Source organism: Euleptes europaea, chromosome 8 (genome assembly GCF_029931775.1).
Source record: "Euleptes europaea isolate rEulEur1 chromosome 8, rEulEur1.hap1, whole genome shotgun sequence".
NCBI lineage: Eukaryota > Metazoa > Chordata > Lepidosauria > Squamata > Sphaerodactylidae > Euleptes > Euleptes europaea.
Window position 1 is genome coordinate 82199552 of NC_079319.1, and position 20428 is coordinate 82219979.

The 20428-nt window shown below is 43.3% G+C and overlaps 1 protein-coding gene across 1 annotated transcript in view; it reads right to left on the reverse strand.

Annotated features, from left to right (window-relative positions):
• CTNND2 (catenin delta 2) overlaps positions 1-20428 on the reverse strand; it is a 509931-nt gene that overhangs the window by 275417 nt on the left and 214086 nt on the right. Inside the window, exon 7 of the mRNA XM_056854116.1 lies at positions 3838-4032. Coding sequence (XP_056710094.1) covers positions 3838-4032 — 195 coding nt within the window. The remainder of the gene's footprint in view (positions 1-3837; positions 4033-20428) is intronic.

The following is a 20428-nucleotide window of genomic DNA, read 5'->3' on the forward strand; positions in this document are numbered from 1 at the left end:
AAAAGCCTTGCACCCCAGGGCAAGGAAGCGACACTTGATGTGTGGTTCACCACCACAAGTCTCAAGTTCTGCTGCTGCATCAATATGCACTGAAAATTATCTCAGTTCTTGACAGCGCATAACATTCCCACTCCATGAGGCTAGGGACAGTGCTCTATGGTTTAAAGTGTTGAATAAATAATAAAGTAGTGGACACTACCTGACTACATACATAAGTATATCAGATTGAGCCAACACAGGTAACAGGTTCCCCAACATGGCAGTCATGGGCCATTGTGAAGGAAGAACCAGTGAGTAGCTGCCTTCATACAAATAAAAATAAATTTTCACTTGGAACCTCCTCACTGCTCTGGAGAAGGAGCAAGGACCCTTAGAGAGCCAGCGAGGCATAGTGGTTAAGAGAGCGGCGAACTCTAATCTGGTGAACTTGATTGGTTTCCCCACTCCTCCACACGAGGCCAGCTGGGTGATCTTGGGCCAGTCACTGTTCTCTCCGAACTCTCTCAGCCCCACCAACCTTACAAGGTGTCTGTTGTGGGGAAAAGAAGGAAAGGCGATTATAAGCCTGTTTAAGACTCCTTAAAGGTAGAGAATAGAGGGGTATAAAAACCAACTCTTCTTCTTCACATTATTTCCATATAGGAACATCACTTCTTGTGAAGCAGCCCTTGTGGTTTCAGCTGAATGAAGACCAAATTTGTAAAATGTATTATCCTTAATTATATTCATAAACTGGAAAAAAATCTATGCCTTCCATTCCAACATCAGAAATGATCTGCAGTTTCCTTGAACACTTACAATATAATTATTATCTAATATTGTATATCATAGAATCATAGAGTTGGAAGGGGCAGACAGGCCATCTAGTCCAACCCCCTGCTCAATGCAGGATCAGCCTAGAGAATCCCTGATAAGTGCTTGTCAACCCTCTGCTTAAAGACTGCCAGTGAGGCCTGGCTGTGCCTTACTGAAAGCCAAGCAGGACAGAACTGAGCAGTGACAGCAAACAAGGCAACCCATAGCATGAGGTGTCGAACTCATTTGTTAGGAGGGCCGGATGTGACATAAATGTCACTTGGTCGGGCCAGGCCATGTGTACCATAAAATGTAATGCCAGGTACCGGAGATACAAACTATACAGAAGACACAGGCAAAGCCAACTAATATTTTTTATTATTATTTTTTTTACTTAAAATACAAACATGCTTAAAACAATAACACTCTTACAGGATTTTCTTTTATTTGACAATCTTTGATAATTGACATCTCGGGACTGGGGGAGATGACTGCCTCAGCAACCCAGATCAGGACTGGGAGGGAGGTGGGAGTAGGAGGGTGGCTGCCTCAGCTGGCTCGCGGTCCGGATAAGAGCCATCAAGAGGCCGGATCCAGCCCTCGGGCCTTATGTTTGACACCCAATTCCATAGAGGACACAGTTGTTATAAGCAGAACTGTGAGCACGATGAGAGAGGGATTTTGCCCAGAAGTCAGAATCCTTGTAGAACAGTGATCTTGAACACAGTGCCCATGGGAGCCATGGTGCTTATCAACCTATTTTCTGGTCCCCACTAGATGTTTTCCCCCCAAAAATACCAAATTCTTCCACAAAGCTAAGAGCCAGTTCTGGATGGCCTACTTCTCACTGGACCTTTGGTTCACCCATTCAGAAACATTATGGTTCCAACACAAGATGACACTTACCTTGGAAACCTGCATCTTTTTATGACTGCCCCTCCCTATAGCAGCTATTCAGTGACTGGTCCCACCATTTTATGGAGATACTCACTAGAAGAAGAAGAGTTATTATTCCCCACTTTTCTCTACCGTCAGGATTCTTAAAGCAGCTTACAATCGCCTTCCCTTCCCTCCCCTCTACAAAAGGCTCCTTGGTAGGTAGGGGCTGAGAGAGCTTGGAGAGACCTGCAACTGGCCCGAGCAGGCTTCATGTGGACTAGTGGAGAATCAAATCTGGTTCTCCAGATTAGCATCTGCCACCCTTAAACACTACACCACACTACCCTTTCTCAAAAATCCAAAAGTGCCCACAGGCTCAGCAAGGTTGAGGTCCCCTGCTGTAGATCTTCAGTTTCTTTTTTAATTTCTCAGCTGTCTTTGGTATATGTAGAACTGATCCATGACAGTAGATGGGCTGCTTCATAAAACATTGTTTAGAATACTTTAAAATTAAATAAGTCATGTGTGCAGTGATAATTATTTGTTGACTGTTGGGTTTCTTCATTCTTTCCTCCCCAAAATTCTGTTTAGGTTGGGGCTGCTGCTTAGATTGCTGTTCCTAGGGTGTACATTGTGGTTAATTTGCATAGAATCAGTCAATCACATTTCTATCTGACCTTCGGAGCTGAGAGGAACACATATTGATGAGGACGATCCTATTGGGTCTTCAGAACAACCTTATGAAGTAGGTTAGGTCAAGAGAGAATGATCGGCCCAAGCTCATTCTGTGAGGTTCATGTTTTCCCCAAGTTAAGTACAACCCTCTGGCCATGACACCACACTGGTGGTAAACCAAACGTACTCATTTTGGGTCTCCCATACCTGGAAAATACAATGCTGTCATCTCCCCATCTTTTGAATGTTTTCACACACTATATAACTCTGGTTTCATCCAATCAAGTTTACAGCTGCTAACATGAAATCATCCTCATTCCTCTCGCTAACTCCTTATTCATTTTACAATTTAATTGTAACGTTTGCTCATCATGGATATAAGCAGGACTCCTACCGAACCAGCCTGCTCTTTTTTTATGCTTGACTGAGACAGGCCCCCTGGCGATATTTTTGTTGACTGTCTTGGTCTGTATCATGCAATGAAGGGTTTGGTATTTATGAGTCAAATTAAATGGCAGGATTTTTCTTCTTTGGATGGCCCTCACTGACTTCTGGATCCACAGAGAACAAAAAAAAAAAAGTAATCAAAATGTTAAAGTCAAGAAATCTTATGTCTAAAAATGCACATACAAAAAAGACTCGAGCAGAATGAAACCAATTTTCTGGTAATACAAACAATCTCTTTTGCATTTGATAAAATCCACAATACTCCTCTATACAAGATCAAGACTGCAAAATAAATAAATAAATAAATAAAAATCTCATAGACATGAATGACACCACAATAATGTCGGATGTTAGTTCTCCACATGTCTATTTAGAACCTATTTTGGCTTCAAGCATGCCGAGTGCAGACTGGTTCATGTATTAAGTGCCACAACTGATTTCATTGTTGTATGCAGGGTTACAAATATAGAGTTATTTAGGACACTCCACAACTAAGGCTTGCACAACAATACAGCTGATGTGTGAGACCATGCATTGTTACATTATGGATGGATCAATGGTACAGACAGATTGGCTGAAATGCAACCACTTTACAATACTGTTTTACATGGAGTGACCCAAGATAATTCATGAATGAATGAACATGTGTATACCTATATGGAGGGGAGAAAGAACCCACATTTGAGACCCTCTTGTCCCCCAAATTAAACTATCCTATGGTAAATGCCCATGAACCTCACCAGAAAATATTTCCCTGCCCTTTTTTAACTTGCACGTCTTTAGCAAAAACACCTCTTCTGAGAGCCATCGTACATTTTGCTCAAAAGAAAAATGTAAGAGTGCAAAAAAGTTAATAGAAGTAAAATACAGGAAAATGCATAAACTCTTTCGAAGTGTTTGCTGCGTCAGTAGTTTGCACAATCGACTAACGGTGAATTCAGTTATGTTTTCCAATAGATCCAATGAAATCCAGAAACGGGGGGCTTAAAATAACGTACTTGCCCCAGCAAGGGAAAGAAATGGCGGGTAATCTCCACCTACCTGTGCTCGTGCGGTAGGTGCCCGTGTGTGCTGGTTGAAGAGGGTCCCCCTGACTCTGGCTGAGGCTCCTCATAGGGGGCTTCTGATAGACCCGGTCTTCATAAATAGGGTCTATGTGGTGTTCAGGGGACTGCAGCCCCCTCAGCTCGGAACCCAGGTGGCTGTGCTGGCTCGTGTAAGAAGCCCGAGATCCCGCTGCAAGACAAATGGAGGCAGGTGGGAAAACAACAACAACAATGGAAAGAGCAAACTTGTTCATGTAAAAGCAGGCCCCCAACAGGCATATGTGGAAACAAGAGTTACAACTGGGGGAAAAAGCAAAGGATAGATAAAATGTAAGTAGAAATGCCCCATCAAGGCAGCCGCAGCATGCTGGTGACGTGACCCAAATGCCTATTCTTGGTGCACAATCTGACTGACTCAGATCCAAGAAGGATATTTCCGTAAAGCCAGAACTTTTAATACCCACACACACATACACACCCTCTCTTATTGACAAATGCATTTGCTTTATCCAAAGAAGCTTGCTAGTAGGCAAGGGAGTCAATAACCAAACAAATACATCATCTGTGTCTGCGCCTAAAACCAAAAAATGAAATGATTTTAATTCTGAAGAATAATTGCTGATTTATGCTCTGTCCGCCTTTTGTCATAGGCTACGTAGACACCCCGTCACTGGGACTTCCTATAACTGCAGGGATAAATACATTGTACAAATATGGAAATACCGAGGAAGCCATTTTTGCAATAACACTGTTTATTTGCCACCCTCTTCACTCATTTCCCCTCCCCATTTAGGTAAATGAATGACGACATTTTAACATTTAGAATGGAAGGGTTCTCCTGGGCCAGATGTTTGCAGTGTCTTCTCAGAGCAAATCCCTTATTGTAAACTCTTTTCAAATCTCTGTTCGCTTTGTAATCTATGAGTTGCAGGGAGCTCTGAAGCTCTGATCCCCTGCTTCCTTGTTTTACCTTCTTTATGCTGGCTAAAACCCTGGCTAAAAACGCACTGTGAAGCATTCAGCTCATCTCACGGACTTGCTCTATAGACAGACCAGACAGATGGGAAGTAAACTCTATCCTTGAAGAAGCAGCGTTGGTTTTTCTATGCTGACTTGCTCTACCTTTGAAGGAGAATCAAATGGCCTCACAATCACCTTCCCTTCCTCTCCCCACAACAGACACCTTGTGAGGTAGGTGGGGCTGAGAGAGCTGTGTCACCCAGCTGGCTTCAGGTGTAGGAGTGGGGAATCAAACGTGGTTCTCCAGATTAGAATCCGTCGCTCATGTGGAGGAGTGGGGAATCAAACACGGTTCTCCAGAGTAGAGTCCGCGACTCTTAAGTACTACACCACTCTGGCTGCAGGAAAGAGCACACACACACACCTTCAGGGCACAATGTTCAAAAGCGAGAAAATCCTCCATGAGACAAGCGGCCTCACCTTACAATAAACTAGGGTTTGAAGAAGAGCCAAGCCAATGAAGACCTCCTTACATACAGGCAAGTCTAAATGCAAGTCTTCCATACACAGGAAACTGAAATTCTGTAGGCTTCAAAGAAGATGAAAATATATCATGTGGTATCACAGGGCACAGTAGAGATAGGATTGCGCTGTAGAGATACTCATGACAGAAGCCAGCAACAGCCAAAGAAAAAGTTGCTCAACTCTTCAGTTCTCACACCAAATGTGGTGGATGGAGCATGACAACAGAACTGCCTCCTCCAATGTGGATGGTAACATCACCGGCACAAGCCCTGCTGATAGGGGAAAATGGCAAATTTTGTGCGATACTTCATTCACAAAATTTAGCGGATGTTCCAATAATTTGCCCCCCCCTCCACTTTCAGAGAGAACCTGGTTTGTACGGTAACATGCTACTGTGCCACACTACAGGCAAATATGACATGGGCCACGTGTGTCTCATATGCTGCAGAGGCAACAGTGGAATCAGCTTGTAGCAGACTGCTGAGCCACCAAGAACCCTTTCCTGGGAGTAAGCCGTACTGAATAAAACTTGCATCCAAGCACGATTGCTCCTAATGCTCTGGACTCCAAACAAAGCAATAATCTAATCATAGTGATGCACTGCGTATCCAAAGAGTTGGCGTGGTATCTGTCAAGGCAGATAAAGGCGATAGTTTGTTTCCCTGTTTCCCCTAAGCAGCCAGTGGCTTCCCTCTTACCACCTGCACACAAAAGCATGCTGGGTGAAGTGAGATCCACACCAATAATTTGTTTAGTACACACATTATTGGTTAAGGGGAGACATGATAGAGGTCTATAAAATTATGCATGGTTTGGAGAGTGGACAGGAAGAAGCTTTTCTCTCCCTCTCATAATGCTAGAATGGGGGGTCATCTGATGAAGCTGGAGGGTGAGATTCAAAACTGATCAAAGGAAGTATTTCTTCACACAACACATAGTTAAATTGTGGAACTCCCTGCCCCAGGATGTGGTGATGGCTGCCAGCTTGGAGGGCTTTAAGAGGGGAGTGGACATATTCATGGAGGAGAGGGGTATTCATGGCTGTTAGTTAGAATGGATACTAGTCACGCTGCATACCTATTCTCTCTAGTATCAGAGGAGCATGCCTATTATTTTGGGTGCGGTGGAACACAGGCAGGATGGTGCTGCTGCACACGTCTTGTTTGTGGCTTCCTAAAGGCACCTGGTTGGCCACTGTGTGAACAGACTGCTGGACTTGATGGGCCTTGGTCTGATCCAGCAGGGCCTTTCTTATGTTCTTATGCTGGTTCCAAAGGAGCTTAATCCGCCTCTTCAGGAATGGGCTCCAAAACTTTTTCTAATTTTTCAGTCTTGTTTACAATCTTTATATTATTTTCCTTCAGTTCTTCTACTGTGGCTCAGGTTGTTTTAAGCTTGTTTTTAACAGTCTGTAGCTTAGTTTCCAGATCATGAAGTCTGTGATATAATTTCTTTTCAACTTCTTCCACCTTACTGATGATATCTTCTTCTTTTTAGTTCCTTGACCATTTTTATTTCACTTTTTATACATACAATTTGGAATGACCTCTGTATAGCCTCTATTGTAGGAATACCATTATCCTCCTTTTTCTTTTTAGAAGAAGAAGTGTTGGTTTTAATATGCCGACTTTCTCTCCCACTTAAGGAAGAATCAAACTGGCTTACAATCACCTTCCCTTCCCCTCCCCACAACAGACACCCTGTGAGGTAGGTGGGGCTGAGAGAGTGTGATTAGCCCAAGGTCACTCAGCTGGCTTCATGTGGAGGAGTGGGGAAACCAACCCAGTTCACCAGATTAGCGTCCACCGCTCATGTGGAGGAGTGGGGAATCAAGTCTGGTTCTCCAGATTAGAGTCCACCAAACCACCACTCTGAACCACTATACCATGCTGGTTTAACCACTACACCACTGCTCTTAACCACTACACCACGCTAGTATATCTAGTTGCTCATACAGTGAGGGAAAAAAGTATTTGATCCCCTGTAGTTCTGGGCTGCTTCATCACTGTTCTCATGATCACTGCAACTCCACGAGATGAGATCTTGCATGGAGCCCCAGACCGAGGGAGGTTGACAGTTAGGGTTAGGGTTGTCACCTTCTCACCAAGCTGCTTGGCAATAGTCTTGTAGCCCAGTCCAGCCTTGTGCAGGTCTACAATCTTGTCCCTGACATCCTTGGACAGCTCTTTGGTCTTGGTCATGGTGGCTAGTTTGGAATCTGATGGATTGATTGCTTCTGTCGACAGCAGAACCCTAACCCTAACCCTAATCTGGCTGGTTGATAGGGGATCAAATACTAATTTCACTCATTATAATGCACATCAATCTCTGACTTTTGTCTTCTGGGTTTCTGGGGTTTTTCCTGTTGTTATTCTGTCTCTCACAGCTACAATAAACCTACCATTAAAATTATGGACTGGTCATTTCTTCATCAGAGGGCAAACGGGCAAATTCAGCAGGGGATCAAATACTTTTTTCCCCTCACTGTATATTTTGTGCTTGACATACACTTTTTATTTCACTTTTGTATGTCCAGAAATCAACCTTACTTTAAATATTAAGACTCTTTCTCACCTTCTTAGTCTATGTTGGAAGCTGCCCTGAGCCTGACTTGGCTGGGAAAAGGCAGGGTATAAATAAAATAAATGTTCAAATTATAGCCTTACTCAAGCTGGAAGGAGGTAAAAAAAACCTTACTCAAACACTGTGCAGACTAAGCAAAAATCACATTCCAATAATTTGCACTGGTTAGAAATACCTATAATAACAACCTCATTTTCTTACTCAACAATTACAACTTCCTACAATGAATAAACCCTATTCCTACTAGTATTTTAATATATAAATTCCATCCAACCAACACTACTCTTGAACATATAACTAAGAACTAGCATCAGTAGTACTAACAATATCAATAATAACCTACAGAGAAAAATTGTTTAAGTATAACCCAGTAATAACAGAAAACTGTAAAGTGGTCTCATGCTCTGTTCAAAGCTAAAATAAAGTCAAGAAGGTCAATAGAAGCAAGTCAATTTTAAATTGGCCCTGTGTCTTCCTTGAAGTATAGTCCAGTAATAACAGCCACAAATTACAAGTGACCTTATTTCTTTTATTTAAGCAGAGCCCAATAAATTCAATAGCAGCAAACAACTTTAAAGAGACCTCGTGCCTCTATTCAAATATAGCCCAGTAAAATGTAGCGGCCACTACAGGGTCAATAGCAGCTCACAGTAATGATAATAAGGTGCCTTTATGCAGTTCCAGCTATTGTTGCAACAGCAGTTACCTTTCTGAAAGTTTTTATTTTATAGCCATAAAAATACAAACATAAAGAACATAACAACATGACAATACAAACATAAAATGTAAAATATTTTTTTAAAAAACAAGCAATTTCTGGGTGAGCATATAAGTTTTGTTTCCATTTTAATATCTTCCCTAAGTTGTAATGAGAAGACAAGAGACACTGGAAAAGACAATCATGCTAGAAAAAGCTGAAAGCAGCAGGAACAGAGGAAGACCCAACAAGAGATGAATTGACTCTATAAAGGAAGCCACGGCCCTCAATTTGCAAGATCTGAGCAAGGCTGTTAAGGATAGGACACTTTGGAGGACATTGATTCATAGGGTCGGCATGAGTCGGAAACGACTTGACGGCACTTCTCTCTCTCTCTCTCACACACACACACACACAAGTTGTAATATTCTAGCTTTTTAAATTAAACATGCTACATTTTGTTTATTCGTCCATTCTCACAGTATTAGTACTTTGCAATTACATAGTAAAACTTGCCTTACTAAATTCTAATCTGATTTTAACAGTAATGCTAACTTATTTATAATCATTAATTTCTCCTATTTACTTTTCCAGCTTAGATTTCTATCTAAGCCTTTTCAATTCTATTTTTACATATTTTACAACACATATGAATAATACAATTTCCATTTTTTTAACTCTTTGCTGGGTAATAGAAGTCCCCTTTTCAATAGTGTTGCTAGCAGATTATTAAAACAGCTCTCCCAAATAATTACAGGCAAAAAAGTAGAATGCCCAGATGCAAAGATCTCATATCCAATACCTTAGCCTCTGCGGGCAATTTGGGGCACATTCAGAAGGAACATTCTCCCTCCTCCTTGCCTCCAACAGCCAGATTCATACACTCATTAAAGTATTTCCGGAAGCTCTCCAGGTGGATGCTAAGGGCCACGCAAAGGGCATCCTCTTTGTGCGGTGCCCTGAGCATGCTGCCTGCAGTGCGGCACCAGCTGCGCTGCCAACTGTCTGCCACCTATAGTATCTTCCCAGAAGCAGATGCTGAAATGCCAGTCCAGGCAGGATGACGTGCTGCGGCCTTACCATTCTGGGCACGGAAGGGTCCACGGTTTTGTGAGGTTTCTGCATTCTTCCTTGTAAGGAGCCCTCCATGGCTTCTGGCCTTCCCACCTTACCTTGTTTTTGCTCCATTGCTTTAAGCGCTTTTAGTCCCAGCTTGGCTAACTTTCAGAATCGAAGCAAGGGTGTAAGGGAAGTGCTTAAAGCAACAGCGTGCAGCAAGAAAAGACGGCAGAGAGGGAGTCTTCTCTCTCCTCAGCGCTCATAGACATGCACTCCATGTTTGATGAATGAATCAGTATATCAGCCTATTGTACTGTCGGTTCTGCTCTCCTGCCTTTAAACAGCAGCCTGATATATGGAAATCTTTGTTGTTTATATACTAAGCCTACCTCAGTGATCTCCACCATCTCCTTGTGCACCATAAAACTCACCGCACAGCGGTAAACCTCAAGCCTTCAGAACACCTGGTAACTGAGGGGAAGGTTTATAGTCTAAAACAAACCAAGATTCCCCAAAAAACAAGGGAGGCTGTGTAGGTCCCTTTGGTTGGCAGAAAAGGCCTCTCACAGGCTCCTGTTCCAATTCTCCATCCTGCTTTCCACACAAGGTCATTGTAGCCCCAGCCGAAAAACAATCTGCATTTACACTAGCAACTGTTGTGTTGGCACTCTGAGTGCCCATATGTTTGACAGAAATTTGCCCACAGTGAAAAGGTAAGTGTCTTGTAAGAGCGGGGCAGGGGCTCATTTTTGGATTCTAAGGATCTCTGGGGTGGATCCCGTGTATTTGATCTGCTAGTAGAGGCTTTCCCTGACACAAGATACTTGGAGTATCTTGTCTCCTTCTGCCAAAGGAAAGAACCTTTGCTAGCAGAACAGATTCCTGGGACCCAATCCTCCTTATGTCTTCCAAACTGTTTCCCTTCATTAACCTCAATCCTGTTGCCTTATGTTTTAAAGGTGTCTGGGCTCTACTTCTCCAGCTTCAAACATTTCCTTCTCTGCCTTCAGAGCACCTAAAAGCTCCAGACAATTTTTAATGCCTTTAAAGTTTTTTATATTTAAAAACCATGAAAAAAATCTCCAAATTGTCAAAATATTCATGTTTTCCCCCCACTTCTTTTCTTTTCCAGCAGACTGTGCTGTATCTGGAACCATTCACCAACTGATTAAGTTTCATCATCAAAAAATGAATGGGAAAAAAAGAGAGAGATAAGATATGTGATTGAGATCTAAAACATGGCAAGACATATCTAGCTATCGAAAAGAAGACTGAATACAGAAAGCAATACTGGAAAGATAACTCTTCCTTTCCTACCTTATTATGGTATATCTGGGTAAAAAGAAACTCCTCCAATATCTTCCAATCAACAAACATACCCAGTTATTTCATATTTAGATGAAGTCTAGCAGTGCATTCCTAAGGAGAGTTACTCCAGTCTACGCCCATTCATTTCAATGGGTTTCGACTGGAGTAACTCTCCTTAGGAATGCACTGTAAGTGTACTGGGCAAACAAGCCTAATTTTTTTCACCTATCTACAGAAAGAAAGAAAGAAAGAAAGAAAGAAAGAAAGAAAGAAAGAAAGAAAGAAAGAAAGAAAGAAAGAAAGAAAGAAAGAAAGAAAGAAAGAAAGAAAGAAAGAAAGAAAGAAAGCAGTTTTGTATGCAACTGGACACAGTCACTGATTTCTTTAAATGTAAGTCACCATGTCTAACTATTTTCATTAGACACTGACTCAAAGCCAAATGCTACAGTGATAGCATGATGTTACCAGGCAACGATACCAGGCAATGATGCCAGGCAACGGCGGGCACACTGTCTGGTAGTTAACCACTGCTCCATGACAGTTCCCAAATGCAAAACAAAATCGTTTGGAACAGAAGCACCTTTCAAAGCTCTGAGCTCTTTCTCAGCCAGGTTTTGTTTTTTTTTTAAGCGGAAAGATATGAGTTTGTTTAAAAGCAAGCACAGTAACAGTGGAGGGTGGGTGGGTAGTGTTGGGGAAAATAAAAGCAGAATGACATAGCACACACTTTTGGGAAAAATCTTTAATGTGTTTTCTTTAGAGGGGGAGGGGGGTCTCAGGAACAAAAAGGCAATGGCACTTCCTCAGTCCTCCTGGCTCCAGCACCTCTGACAGAAAGGACAGAAAACTATTATAACTGCCTCTCTGAATCAGACTGTAATCCAGCACACACAGCTGGGCAGCTTAAGCATCATTTACTTGAATTTTAAGCAGGCTGGTTGAAGATCGCAGCCCAAAGCTGCCTCTAGAAAAGCACTATTTCCCCTAGCAGTGGCTATCCAAATGCTCCTGGAAAGCTCCCAAGCAGAACAGGGTGGCACTGTTGTGTGGTAAGTCCCACGAAACAGGTCATAACTTCTACGTTTGCTGATGCCTGTTCCTGCTGGGTCACACCATGCACCCCACAACCTTTGGTTAGCAAAATAACATCTGCGATTCTAAAGCACATGACCACTGATACCCATAGGCCCCAAAGTAGTCTGCTGATTTTTATCAGTCCAAATGTCCTACAAAGATCTTCCCTCCAAACCACAGAGAAATTCTACTGTCGATCTCTGATTCAGACCCCCATTCCCACACTTTCTACCTTCCTAGCCCCACTTCTTCCATGATCCTGACTTCCACACCTAACTCCACATTCCACTCCCTTCACCAGTGAGTTTAACACCCAAGAGAAGTATAGGAAGAACAAGAAAGAACACATATTTTATGTTTTGAAAATGGTTACGGAAAAGTTGATATAGCAAAGAATTTCCATGCATAAGAAAAGGAAAGGGTTAATTTAAAGTCAGAATCTAGTAACAATATACAATTGTCATTTAACCATTAAAAAGTCAGCTGCATGTAACATATACAAAAGGGTGTAAGACAAACACACAAATGGGGGGCTACTTAGTACAGCTTAGAAATTTTGATTCTACGTGCACTGTGGTTTGGAATGTGTATTCAGTTTCCAGTTACTAATGCAACAAACCTCACAATATTCCACAGTACTACAGATTCTAGATGTTTTGCCATGCTATCCTAAGCAGAGTTGTGTGAGTGTTAAGTGCCGTCAAGTTGCTTCCGACTTATGGCGACCCTATGAATTGATGTCCTCCAAAATGTCCTTTCATAAACAGCGTTGCTCAGGTCTTGCAAACTGAGGGCAGTGGCTTCCTCTATAGAGTCAATCTATCTTATGTTGGGTCTTCCTCTTTTCCTGCTGCCTTCCATTTTTCTGAACATTATTGTCTTTTCCAGTGACTCTTGTCTTCTCATAATGTGTCCAATAGCCTCAGTTTAGTCATTTGAGGGTTTAGGGTCAGTTCGGGCTTGATTTGATCTAGAACCCACTTTTTTTGTCTTTTTGGTAGCCCACAGCACTCTCCTCCAACACCACATTTCAAAGTAATCTACTTTCTTCTGGTCAGCTTTCAGTTTTGGCTCCCGGAAGCTAATGGATTCCCCCCCCCCCCCCGCCGCCCGATCCTTTTCATACCAGAGGCCACATGTCCCATTCGCAACCCGGGACTCAGCCAGTTTCATAAAAACTGCTTTCTCCCGTGTTCAGCCTTTCCTTGCACTTCTGAATCGCCACAGTGTGCTGTTTAAAATGTCTGGAGATCTTCCAAAAGCGCTACCTTCATGCGTTGTTTGTAAGTCCCCAGAGGCACCTTGTTGACTGCTATGGATATCAAATCCAGCAAGCTAATTGTTTTGTACTTATTGGTGTGCCTGGGTGTTTAGAGCATACAAACAACTCATTTGTGCTTACTGAATGCATAATCTGTTACAGAGACCTCTTGTGATACTTTAATTTGAATAATAGCTCATTTGAGCAGAGTATGTTTGAATCTGCTCCACATTAATTACAAGTCAGCCAGTCTCTAGGCAAAGGGTAGACTGCCTTTCCCCTTTCCGGAAATTAATTCTTGGTAATGGATAACTATGGACATAACTATGATTCTCCGCCCCCCCCACCCCCCGCTTCAGGAGGAATTCAGCCGATTCAGTCTCAACCCAAAGAAAGCAGGAAAAAAGGAAGGCCCACCATGAGATGGATTGGCTCTACAAAGGAAGCCACGGCCCTCAGTTTGAACGATCTGAGTAAAGTTGTTAATGATAGGATGATTTGGAGGAAATTAATTCCTAGGGTCACCATAAATCAGAAACAACTTGACAGCACTTAACACATACACACAAGTCTCGACAACTCCTATATCCCGGAAAAAAAATTATAAGCCAGGCCTACACAACCTGTGAGCCATTAAGACACATGCAGCCCACCAACACTACCTATGGCCCACCAGATATTTGACAACCTCCCTGTTTTTTACAGTCCCAGACAGGAAAGAAACACAGATGCTTTATGAAGCTCCTGGAGGGCTGCATTCAGCTTAGCAGATTGCGAGGTGCGCACAACTGCTACGCATTCTTGCAAGATGGCCTACCAACAACACAAGATTTGCAAAATGGGATCATGTTTTCATTCAATATTTAGTGTCATGCTAAGCAGAGATCCCTTGAAGCCCAAGGACTGCAACAGTTTTAGAAGGGTCTCCTGCTGTTGAGAGATGTCCCTGCGAATAACCTGTTCTTCCATATAAGGTAATGAGTCAAGGAGCACCAGTATTGCAGGCCAGAAGAACAGGAGGGACCGACCGCCTACTTCTCCTCCTTTTGTCTGCCTGTGCAACCTATCTCCACCCAGCTGGAAGTCCACAGAATGAAACAATCCATTCTCAACTCATGCATCTGACTGGTTGGTCAAAAGAAAACTATTCAACTATGTTTACCTTTGTGCAGGAAGAGGTCACAAAAACTGCAAGAAGTTTCAGTAGCAGTATGAAAATAAGGGGGAAGCGATGGCAGGAGGAGACACGCTGACACAGGAATGGAAAATTATATGGTTCCATATGCTAAATGATGGAGAGAGTGTTTTAAATCTGCAAACAGAGGTGAACAAGCAGCAAGTATTTTGTTATTAAGCTTGCCGGTTAATGAGGATAATGAACATTACATAGAATGTTGTCAATTAAAACACTGACAGCTCATTCCTGAGCCCTGCAGCAGCCGGGGATGGCTTGGCCGAAGTACCGCCACTGCGCCTCTAAAGAGGTTACCCGGCCACTGGAAGGCTGAAATAGGGCTTTTATCAAAAATGGGTAAAATAGCCCCATAGAGAACAATGATGCTGTGCCAACAAAAAGCTGGCGCAGCACCACAGCTGCGGAGGGGGGTGTTCGGGGCCTAGAAGGGGTTAGGAAGCTGCCTACCAGCAGCTCCATCCCGCAGAATGCCCCAGGAACGCCTCCCAGGATGCTGGCGTGAGCACTTGTGCTGGCAGGATGCCGGCAGGAGGGTGAGCTGGTGTCCAAGGGCCATGCTGCTGCAGTAGTCCTGGGGGCCGGCGCAAGTGGCACTATGCTGTTGTCCGTGCCAGTTTGCATGGCGCAAGTGGCATGGATGCTGGCGTAGGGGTCTGGGTGCCTCCTAAGCCCATTCAGCCCCCAGGTTCAGGAATGAACTGTGAGAAAAAAAGAGAAAGGGGTCTTTCCTGCCAGGTTTCGTAAAGAATTGAATATAATTCGGGCTCACTCAGCTGTTCTGTCTTTTGTAATGGATAGTTTTCCTGTAAATTTCTATGCCAAGCATTCTGGCCACAGTCAAATACTCCTTGAAACCTGGTGATCGTGCAAAGGTTCTGTTCAAGCAGGGGCAGCTGCCCCCATTTTCTTTATGCCAGGGAATGCAGTGCCTATATAGTGAGGTTGTGTGCATGGAGCATCCTTCCCAACTGCCAGAAGTCAAGCTATACATACCTATACACATACCGAATCCGTTGGATCAGGTTAAATGTTCATTGATGGTTCTTTTCAATATTAGACTGGAAATTTTTTTCAGAGCTTTAGTTAATTAAAAAAAAACTTCAAACAAATCTTAGATAAGGAACTGCACTTTGATTTTAGCTGATTGCAAAAATATTTTTTTTCTGGAACATTGGCAGGTCTCTGACCTTTAGAACCCCTCTAATTCCTTTGGTATTTTCTGTCAAGAGGGGGGAATACATATTCTTTGTGAACTGTCTTTACTATGCAAGTTGCATCTTATTAGACATCATGCATTTAAAGTATTTCAAACTTATCTACTTCAATTTATATGTTTTCAAGACTGTAAGTACAAAATCAAATAACTGTAACTTAACATGAAAGTAATTTTTGAGGCAATGTAAATTTAAAGTTTTATTTCCTACGATGCAAAGGCCACTAAAATATTCAAGACGACATTTTAGATCTCTGCATTTCACTAAAACTGCAACCTATGAACCTTGGCTACTTTCTAGGGAAATAAGAGCTTCATTAACTTTCAAGAGTGCACTCGGGCCAAACTAAGCAGCATTTTCTTCAGAGATTCGCTAATTATTGCCATAATCATGCTAACGCTAGTTAACAGTTTGAGCAGAGGCTTGTTTAGTTCATGTAAAATATAATGATTATATAAATATAGGTTTATTTAAAATATATTGGCAGTCTTGCTCTACCTCAGTACACAGGGGTGTCTCCAACCAAAGTCCAGGAAAATATAAGACTGTGTTAAAAATGAAGGAAGGAAGGAAGGAAGGAAGGAAGGAAGGAAGGAAGGAAGGAAGGAAGGAAGGAAGGAAGGAAGGAAGGAAGGGAGGGAGAGAGAGAGAGAGAGAGAGAGAGAGAGAGAGAGAGAGAGAGAGAGAGAGAGAGAGAGAGAGAGAGAGAGAGAGAGAGAGAGAGAAATCTATAAGGCACAATGTTACTATTATTTAAAGCCCCACTGATTTAAGTATGTTTAGTTCTCCCACAGAAATCAATGGGACTTAAACATGCTTGACTGTACCACATTGCCTGAACATAATTGCATATAACTCTTGAATGATACGAATGACCCAGGAGTGTGCTAGCTGAAGAAATATATCCCTGGGGGAGGGGGTCACTGATGCTCAAGATGCACAAGAAAATCTGGAAATGGCCTTTATTGTACCCACTGGCTATTCATCAGTTCTTGTAGGTTATCTGGGCTGTGTGACCGTGGCCTTGGTATTTTCTTTCCTGACATTTCGCCAGCAGCTGTGGCCGGCATCCTCAGAGGAGTAACACTGAAGGACAGGGTCTCTCAGTCCACTGGCTGTTCTTTATCCATTTGAAATACAAATGAGCATAGCAATGTTAATAGTGGTGTATGTGTCAGGGCAATTTTTGATCAGGTAGGCAGATCAGAGCCGACTGAGCGGTTCCCATGATTGTATGTAAACACTAACCCCTAACACTGTCATAATAAAAGCCATACAGCTGGTTGCCAATTTATCCCTCTGGAACCACCATCATGGGCTTTAGGATGCTGTGCTGTAGGGCCATCATTAGAGGGATGAGAGCTTGGCAGCGGCGCTAGGGTTAATCGCCTAATGCCAGTATGAAGTCAAACATTTATCTTGGCGCTCGTACCCCTACATAGGCAAGTCCTAAGTCCCACCCAACTGTACTCAGGGCTGCATTCTGGGAGGTGCTGTGTTCATAGAACTGGGCTGTTGAGACAGTTATTTACCCCAGAATATGGGGAGGTGGAAGTCTACGGTTGTCCGGTTCTCAGCAACACACTTAAACCAGTACATTGCAGTTTGATGCTTCCTTTTCCTGGGATCTGTCTGTCAACAGAACGTGGGCTTCGAGTTCCATTTCAGCCAAAGGTCAAATAATACCCCCCCCCCCGCCCCGGACAGGGATGTATTGCGCGTCTTCACCCTACAGAACATTTTGTCCTGTGCTCCCCTCTGACAGACACTTTCCCAGGCAAGTATTATTCAAATCCCAGCCACCTCAAGGCTTCCCAGAAGCCTTGCTGGTCCTTGGCCAGGAATTCCTCAGAGCATGTGTTTTCACTGCCCACAGGCTTCCTGAACCTCCGTCACCTGACTCGCCTGGAACAAAACCATCTCTCCCATGTGGAAGCAGCTGACTTGGCAGAGAGCACAACATGGGGCTTGTGTTCAGAAGCTTTTTATCTTATGGCGGGGGCAAGGCGGCGATTCCCACAGTAACCAAAGGCTCCCACCACACGTCTGTATCTCTGCTGATGCCACAATGTGCAGCTGAAGCATCGGACTCGAGGGTCTGCAGATACTGAAAGAATCATTCCAGGAAACTGCCCCATACATCCAGAAGATATTTATCCAATATTTTAAAAATATATACACTCAGACCACATGGGTATGACACTCTACTGTCATGTTCCAATGTGCAGCCATTTCTAAAGTCTACAAACCCAGTATAAACCATCTCTATTATGACCAATATTCTTAACATAGCAGGAAAGCTGGTGTTATACAGACATGTTACTCCTGGATGTGATATTGAGGAACAGGGCAGGATAGATGCCTCTCTCTGGATGAGGCTATGCCACTAGGTCCTTGGCTTGCATTCACCAGAAGAATTTCCCAAAACGGACCTCCTCTAACCCCCTCATACTACTCCTGGTGTGTGTGGGGTGTCTTTTGTCCCCCGTGGACAACATTTCAGTTGCCATTCTGGCTGCAGTGGGAAGTGAGTAAGTCATGCTCTGCAGATGGAAATCGCCTGTGGTCGTGAAAACCACCCAGTGGATCCAAGCCATTATCTGAATATTGCTTCAGTCTCAAAAGGAAGTTTTTTCAGACACAAAAAAGTGTAAGTCTGAAGCAAAGTTATCAATATTTGGATTATTTATTTATTTTATTTGTACTCCGCCCTCCCCTGGCCCAGCCGGGCTCAGGGTGGCTTCCAACAACAGTACAAAATAACGTCAGCATTAAAACATTTTAGGAGGCGGCTATTTTTCAAACATCCCACCGCAGGCTCCAGACACTTGGCCAGATTTTCTGGGACGGGGCACCCATCCACCAACAGATAAGGTTGGGTGTCATTTGCATACTGATGACAACCGAGCCTGAAACTCCTGTCTAGCTAGGCTCTCCTTCTTGGGATGGCCATCTGACAGCAATGCTGATTCTGTGAACTGAGGCAGATCATCAGAGGGAGGGCAGACAGGGCTGCATCAATGTTTAACTTTTGTGGTCCTTTCTTACATGTCCAGGGTAACACCAATTGCCACTTTGGGGTAAGGAAACAATTTTCCTCCAGGCCAGACTGGCCAAGGATCCTGGAGGGGTTTTTTTTTGGCTATATTCTGGGCATGGGTCACTGGGGGTGCAGGGGGGAGGTAGTTGTGAATGTCCTGCATTGTGCAGGGAATTGGACTAGATGACCCTGGTGGCCCCTTCCAACTCTATGATTCTATGATTACAATATCATCCACATATACATTTTCTATCTACCACAGAACAATAACAAATTACATGGAGTGATCTCATTAGAACTTATGCATCTTTATATCTGATTCTGGACATGGACCTACATAATGGGTTCATGTAAAGATAGGGAGGATTCTTCTCCAAACTGGGAGAAACCCTCAAATTTGCAGAAAAATCTGAAATGTTTTTAAATAAACTGTTTTAAAAAAACACCAGAAACGTGATTCTGCACTTTTACAGACATTGCAAAGGGCTTAGGCATTCCCAGCATTTTTTTCCAACTAGCTAAAAAGGCAAACAAACAAACAAACAAAAACCAACGATTTTTTTACGTTCCCCCCCCCCAAATAGCTAACAAGACAAATAAGGAGCCCCATGGCGTAGAGTGGTAAGCTGCAGTACTGCAGTCCAAGCTCTGCTCACGACCTGAGTTCGATCCTGATGGAAATTGGTCTCAGGTAACCGGCTCAAGGTTGACTCAGCCTTCCATCCATCCGAGGTCAGTAAAATGAGTACCCAGCTTGCTGGGGGTAAATGGAAGATGACCGGGGAAGGCACTGGCAAACCACCCCGTAAAAAAAACAAAGTCTGGCTAGTAAACGTCGGGATGCAACTTCACCCCTTGGGTCAGGAATGACCCGGTGCTTGCACAGGGGACCTTTACTTTTTAAAAAGGCAAATGCAATCTAGGGCTGTATCAAGAGAAGTATAGTATCCAGGTCACACAAAGTGATGGTATCGCTTTACTCTGCTCTGGTTAGACCTCACCTGAAGTATTGTGTTCAGTTTTGGGCACCACCATTTAAGAAAGATGTAGACAAGCTGGAGCATGTCCAGAGAAGGGCAACAAAGATGGTGAGGGGTCTGGAAATCCAGTCCTGTGAGGAAGGGTTGAAGGAGCTTGGTATGTTTAGCCTGGAGAGGAGAAGACTGAGAGGTCTTATGATAACCATCTTCAAGTACTTGAAGGGCTGTCATATAGAGGATGGTGCCAAGTTGTTTTCTGTTGCCCCAGAAGGTGGACCAGAACCAGTGGGTTGAAATTAAATCAAAAGAGTTTCCGCATAGACTTTAGGAAGTATGTTCTAACAGAGCAGTTCCTCAGTGGAACCAGCTTCCTCGGAAGGTGGTAAACTCTCCTTCCCTGGAGGTTTTAAAGAAGAGGCTAGATGGCCATCTGTCAGCAATGCTGATTCTATGACCTTAAGCAGATCATAGCCAGCTCAAGGTTGATTCAGCCTTCCATCCGTCCAAGGTCGGTAAAATGAGTACCCAGCTTGTGGGGGTAAAGGGAAGATGACCAGGGAAAGAACTGGCAAACCACCCCGTAAACAAAGTCTGCCTAGAAAATGTCAGGATGTGACGTCACCCCACGGGTAAGGAATGACTTGGTGCTTGAACAGGGACCTTTACCTAACTTTTTAAGCAGATCATGAG